The 6,871-nt window shown below is 40.1% G+C and overlaps 1 protein-coding gene across 1 annotated transcript; it reads left to right on the forward strand.

The window, feature by feature from the left end:
* Positions 1–1,981: 1,981 nt before the first annotated feature.
* Positions 1,982–5,414, forward strand: LOC148926660 (uncharacterized). The gene is made up of 5 exons (XM_089059205.1): positions 1,982–3,134; positions 3,284–3,552; positions 3,610–3,769; positions 4,600–4,790; positions 4,935–5,414. The coding sequence occupies exons 1-5, from the start codon at positions 1,985–1,987 to the stop codon at positions 5,412–5,414; spliced, it is 2,250 nt and encodes a 749-aa protein (XP_088915331.1). The 5' UTR covers positions 1,982–1,984.
* Positions 5,415–6,871: the final 1,457 nt, after the last annotated feature.

The following is a 6,871-nucleotide window of genomic DNA, read 5'->3' on the forward strand; positions in this document are numbered from 1 at the left end:
ATGAGTTGGTGTGTGTAAATTTCACCTTTAATTAATTAGATGGATGGATATTAATGTAGTACTATACATAACCTGCAGAGTGGGACTCTATAACTATATATTCTCTCTATATCTTGGATCATATGGAAATACTATTATTTTACTTAATTATCGATTTAAACATGTATTGATATTTTTTGCATCTAAATTACATTATTATTCCCCATTTTCATTAATTTTAATAAAGAAAAATTCATTTCTTCAATCCTTGAAAAGATGGGGGATATTAGTATGTGATTTCACTCGATAACAGTTGGAAAACTTAAACAATATAAGAATGGACAAAAGGATGAAAAAGAAAGAGATAAGATAACAAAAATAAACCAAGATTATTCCATTTTCTCATCTTTTCCTTTTTGTATCGAATAAGTAGAATATTTTAGTGAATCGAGGTATAAGATTATGTATAGTAAGTAGGAACTTTCAAATTAATTTTACCACAACTTCACTAATTTCAAAGTATTAATCCAATCAATTTTTCAGATCAATTATTTTTATATTTTAAGTGGAATCAATCAAACGAGTACTAAATTAGGACACATTTAATTTCCCAATGTTATTTTTTTGTTTTCTAATTAATTAACCTCAAATGCTTTTGATCATTTTAGTTAAGCGCATAGTAAAGCTTATTTTTAGTTTTCATCTATAGACTTAGAGCCCCTTGGCTGAGTTGAACAAGATATAACTGAATTTTCGTATTGATTAAAGCTCAATGTAAAATAAAATAGTACTGACAAATAGTAATAACAGAAAACACATGTAATTTTGGCCTTTTTCTCATCAACTAGGCCGTCAATAATATATTAGACACAATCTTATGATATCTATCTTACTTGATTATTAATTACGATTATCAAATTTAATAAATAAAATTAGAGCAAATGATCTTATACTTTTATTTAATTAGGAGTACTATCATTTAGAAAAACAGATGGATGGAATATTGGTTGGCTGACAGTGAACGAGGGCGGTCAGTGAAACGCGGCAAATGGTTAGTTTTTGAGGGGATTAAGGTAATTAAAGCTGAAATCATATACATAAAGTAATTTTGGTTAGTACTATATTATGTTTACTAGTATTAATAATTCAATTCACGAAGGGATAATATAAGTAGTTTCTTGAAAAAATAAAAGGGAAGCATAAAGATTAAAGAGGTTGGGGTGTCGGTGGACATGTGATGTGATGAATGACGACCCCCTCTATCTATTTTAATTTCTTTGCTTAAAGTAACACCTGTCCATTATTTAGTATTATCATATTATCACTGTATAAGTTGCTTAATTATATTTATATCCTCACTCATGTTCTGCAAAAAAGATTTCCTTATTTCTCGCATATATTATATTCATTAATTATCATACATGCATAATTTGTTGGACATCCAAATTCATAGCTGATGATATAGTTACAAATGTCGTGATGAGCCGATAAAGTCCAAAATGTTTTCTACGTCAAAATGATTTGAAATTCGTGTGGTACTTGTGAATCAATTGAGGAATTAAAATGTCGCTATGCCACATGATGAGTTATGGCTATTCAACATTATTTAAGGACAAAAAAGATTGTTAATTTTTCCAGGCTTATTTTTAATTTTATTTGTTTTATTTCTTTTTGTGGTTACAGGGTTTCTCCTCGCTTATAAATAGCGGTTTTTGTTGGAAGATACAGAATATTCTACAAAGGAAGAAGATTGCACGAGATCATGAGAAGATTGCATAATATTCTTTGATTGTAATTAGGAAGATTTGATTGCGTAAGATCTTACCTTGTATGGCTATCTCTTAGCCTATATATGATGTACAAATTCATTGTGAATAATATATAACACAAATTTATCCAATTCTACATGGCATCGGCTCAGAAAAATATCATCATAGCCCCAAGATAATAACCCCAGAACAGATATACAATTCTCGACCGAGACGGCGAGAAACCAACAATCAAAATGACCGACGATAATAAGGAACAAATCGAGCCGATTGCCGAGAAGATCAGATCGAGTAAAAGCGTTACCGTAGCCTTCAAATTGAACGGCTCCAACTATTCACTATGGGCTCGCCTAATGAAGGTGGCCATCGGCGGCAGAGGAGTCTACCGCCACATCACTGGAAATCCGACTCCACCAGGACCAGGAGAGAAGGGATACTCCGATTGGGAGGAGATAGTCTTGATAGTCTTCTCATGGATTATTGACAACATGGAGACACATATTATAGCCGATTTCGCACACCAACAAACGGCGAAATCTCTTTGGGATACGCTCGCCGTAACCTTCGCAAGTTCGGCAGATTCGTACCTAATATATGACCTGCGAGATAAAGCAGGCAGAATCACTCAAGGGGAAACAAGTTTGGAGGCCTACTGGAGTAGACTCCATGGAGCATGGATGGATATAGATCGGTGCCCACACAAGACCGTAGATTGCTGTGATAAAGGAGTTTCACAGTATCGGAGCATCAAATCGGAGCTGAGATTATTCAAATTTCTCACCGGATTGAACGAGAGGTACGATTGGGTCAAACGCGAGATCCTCAAGGAGGATCCATATCCCTCAGTCGATGAGGCGTACGGATGGGTGAAACGGGAGGCAGCTCGATTGAAAATCATGTCACCAGCATCCGAATCACCCACCACCGCTGTCGGAAGCGACTCATCATCGGGAGTAGAGTTCGGCTTTGGAGCCAGAGAATACCGCCAGTCGCAACCTCAACACAGGAGTCAACCACCGCCGCCGTCGCAGCGCCCCACCACAAACCGCCGCGGAAACATCAAACCGGAAAAATCAAAGCTATGGTGTTCCCACTGTGGGATGCACAAGCACACAAAGGAAACTTGCTTCCAATTAATTGGATATCCAGACTGGTGGGAGGAGGAGAAGGCGGCGAAGGCCAAGGTAGCCATCGAAACAGAAGGAGGAGGAAAAAATCAGGGAGGAGCAGGGGCAGAAGGGAGCCGTGAAACGGCTCAATTCCAAGAGCGGCGATCGGAAACCGGTGGTCTCCAAACCGGCGGTGGTCGGCGCGGCGACAACGGAGGAGGAAGGACAGCCGAGGCAATGATCACCTCCCTCAAGCTTGACGGCGCCGAAAGTGGAGGTAAAGGGTTGGGGAGTGAGAACCCTAACCCTAATACTTTCTTTCTTGCAATTAAGTCCCCAGTTAATGAAAAATGTGAAAAAGGACCCCATTTAATGAGTATTACGGAATCCGACCCATTATTTGCAAGAATTCATTTGCACCCTTAGAAAGTTTGTCATATGCTTTTGAGGCCTGGGATAGTGATGAAATTGATGATACAGGGTGGATTTTCGATCGTGGGGCCACAAATACAATGACTTATGATAGAAAAGATTTTGTAGAATTTCATAAGACCCCTAAGTCACATATACAAACTGCCAATGGAGGAATAATGCCAGTTGAGGGGGCAGGGACTATAGAAATATTTCCGAATGTGCAACTTTCGAACTGCCTCTATGTTCCAAATTTATCTCAGAAGTTGATGTCAATTAGTCATGTGACTAAGGATTTGAATTGTACTCTGCTAATGCAACCAACATTTTGTCTCTTACAGGATATCCAGACGGGGAAGATTATTGGACATGGCACTGAACGACGTGGGCTCTATTTTGTAGACGAGATCGCTCGACAAGATGGTGTGACGATGCTTGCTCACGGACCCACCACTCAGGAGACTTGGCTCTGGCACCGAAGAATGGGTCATACCTCTCCGGGTTATCTAAAATCTTTATTTCCCAAACTTTTTGTTCCTAAGAATTTTTCTTGTGAAACTTGCGTTTTGGCCAAGAGCCACCGTAACACCTTTAAACCGAATGATACTCGTGTTAAGACTGTTTTTTCTTTAATACATTCTGATGTGTGGGGCCGTGCGCCTGTTGGTACTAGTCTTGGTTTTAGGTATTTTGTGATATTCGTGGATGATTGTAGTAGAGCCACATGGGTATATTTTATGAAACAAAAATCAGAAGTTGTTGACAAATTTATTTTGTTCTATAAAATGATCCAAACCCAATTTCAAACATCCATTAAAATCCTACGTTCAGATAACGGGGCGGGAGGGGGAGGGGGGAATTTGTGAACAATTCTATGGCTCAATTTTTTAGGGAAAATGGGTTAATCCACCAAACTTCCTGCCCTCACACACCCGAACAAAATGGAGTTGCTGAACGAAAAAACCGAATCATCCTAGAAATGACCTGAGCCCTCCTATTTGACTCAAAAGTTCCACCATCTTTTTGGCCAGAAGCCATATCCACCTCCATTTACCTTCTCAATCGACTCCCCACTAAAACACTAAACCAAAAAACTCCACTAGACCACTTGGCTACCTTGACACAAGTTCCCGCATACTTATCTCTTCCACCAAAAAATTTTGGCTGTTCGGTCTATGTACACATTCCAAAACACGAAAGAACCAAGTTTTCACCATGTGCGATTAAGTGTGTTTTTGTCGGTTATGGGATCAATCAAAAGGGCTATCGATGTTACGATCCAAAACCCAAACGGGTTATCACTACCATGAACTGCAACTTTCTCGAAACAGAATTCTTTCACCACCTTGGGACTCAGGGGGAGACCCAAGAAACCGACTCCCTTCGGTGGTATGTGCCAAGTCACTTCGATATGGGGCCAATAGAGCAAGTTGGCACTGTTCATGAGACGAGCTTATCTACAGAAATGAGTCAAACGACACTTCTGCCGCGATCCTCTGATCCAACCGGAACGGAATCCGAGGTAATATCTAGCCCACATCTTAATAGTTCAGTTATTAATTCTGACCCTCCTAGTACAGAAGAAGAAGAAGAAGAAGAAGAAGAAGAAGAAGAAGAAGAAGAAGAAGAAGAAGAAGATACTAGTATTGATCAAGATACAAGGCAGTATGTGCGTCCCGTTAGGAGTACTAGGGGAATCCCTCCGAAAAGATACTCTCCAGAAAGAATAGGGCCAAAGAGCAGGTACTCAATAGCCAACTTCGCTGAGGCCAACATCTCCAAAATGGCAAAGGCTTTCCAAACTGCACTGTACGAGGAGGAGATACCTCGAACCTTTGAAGAAGCAGTAAAGATCAAACATTGGAGGGATGCAATGCTTGTAGAGATGAAAACATTAAAAAAGAATGGTACTTGGGAGATTAGCGCATTGCCCGATGGAAAGCATACAGTGGGGTGCCGATTGGTCTTCACAATTAAACGGAGACCTGATGGAAGTATCGAGCGATACAAAGATCGGTTGGTAGCAAAGGGATATACTCAAACCCAAGGGATCGGCTACTCTGAGACGTTCTCTCCAGTTGCGAAGATGAACACTGTGAGAGTTCTTCTTTCTATTGCGGCAAATAGGGACTGGCCACTTCATTAGTACGAAGTGACCAACGCATTCCTTCATGGAGAATTGAAGGACCCTATATAAATGGAGGCTCCACCAGGATTCTTAGAAGAGTTTGAGCAAGGAAAGGTATGCAAACTGAAGAAGACACTATATGGGCTAAAGCAATCCCCAAGGGCCTGGTTTGGAAGATTTACAGAGGTGGTGAAGAAGTATGGGTACCAACAGAGTAACTCCGACCACACCCTCTTCATCAAACGGGAAAAGGAAAAGATCACTTGTCTAATAATCTATGTAGATGATATGATCATTACTGGAGATGATGTCGAAGAAATACAACAACTCAAGGAACATTTAGCCACGGAATTCTAGATGAAGAATCTTGGTGACCTCAAGTATTTCCTCGGGATTGAAGTACTTAGGTCAGGGAAAGGAATCTTCATTAGTCAACGAAAATATGTTCTTGATCTTTTGACAGAGATAGGGATGTTGGACTATAAGCCGGCAGATACTCCTATTGTTCAGAATCACGGACTTCAACTCATCAAGGGGGCGGCTCCTACTGATCGGGGAAGATACCAGAGGCTAGTTGGGAAACTCATCTATCTATCCCATACTAGACCGGATGTTGCGTACGCAGTGGGAGTCTTAAGCCAGTTCATGCATAGCCAGCAGGAAGAACATTAGGAGGCAGCACTTAGAGTTGTTCGCTACTTGAAAGGAACCACCGGACATGGAGTTTTGTTTCAAAAAAACGGGCATCTAGATATCCATGGATACACTGATGCTGATTGGGCAGGGAATCTGGTCGACAGACGTTCCACGGGAGGATACTTCACCTTTATTGGTGGGAATTTGGTGACTTGGAGAAGTAAGAAACAGAAAGTGGTCGCCCTCTCTAGTGCCGAAGCAGAGTTTCGAGGCATCAAGAGCGGATTAACCGAAATCCTTTGGCTTAGGAGATTGATGAAGGAGTTAAGCTTGGAACCCCAGAAATCTTGCAAATTGTTGTGTGATAATAAGGTCGCGATCAATATCTCAGAAAACCTGGTACAGCATGACAGGACGAAGCATGTCGAAATTGATCGACATTTCATAAAGGAGAATCTTGAGTAGAAGATAGTAGAGATCCCCTATGTGAAATCAGAAGACCAACTGGCAGACATCTTAACTAAGGCAGTCTCGGCAAAGAGTTTCCAAGAGGTTTTGGGCAAGTTAAGCTTCGGTAATCCCGTCACTTAACTTGAGGGGGAGTGTTGGAAGATACAGAATATTCTACAAAGGAAGAAGATTGTGTTGGAAGATACAGAATATTCTACAAAGGAAGAAGATTGCATAATATTCTTTGATTGTAATTAGGAAGATTTGATTGCGTAAGATCTTACCTTGTATGGCTATCTCTTAGCCTATATATGATGTACAAATTCATTGTGAATAATATAACACAAATTTACCCAATTCTACAGTTTTTTCTTATTATTCTCAAGTTC

This window comes from Salvia hispanica, chromosome 5 (genome assembly GCF_029641045.1).
Source record: "Salvia hispanica isolate PSC_SH4W2 chromosome 5, Shi_PSC_v1, whole genome shotgun sequence".
Lineage (NCBI taxonomy): Eukaryota > Viridiplantae > Streptophyta > Magnoliopsida > Lamiales > Lamiaceae > Salvia > Salvia hispanica.

What these genes read in the sequence shown, in the direction of transcription:
- LOC148926660 (XM_089059205.1), top strand. Translation starts at nt 1,985, where the DNA reads ATGACCGACGATAATAAGGAACAAATCGAGCCGATTGCCGAGAAGATC. An exon ending in AGTTGATGTCAATTAGTCAT is followed by an intron (nt 3,553 to 3,609) that starts GTGACTAAGGAT and finishes TGTCTCTTACAG; the next exon opens with GATATCCAGACGGGGAAGAT. An exon ending in AATGGGTCATACCTCTCCGG is followed by an intron (nt 3,770 to 4,599) that starts GTTATCTAAAAT and finishes TTCTCGAAACAG; the next exon opens with AATTCTTTCACCACCTTGGG.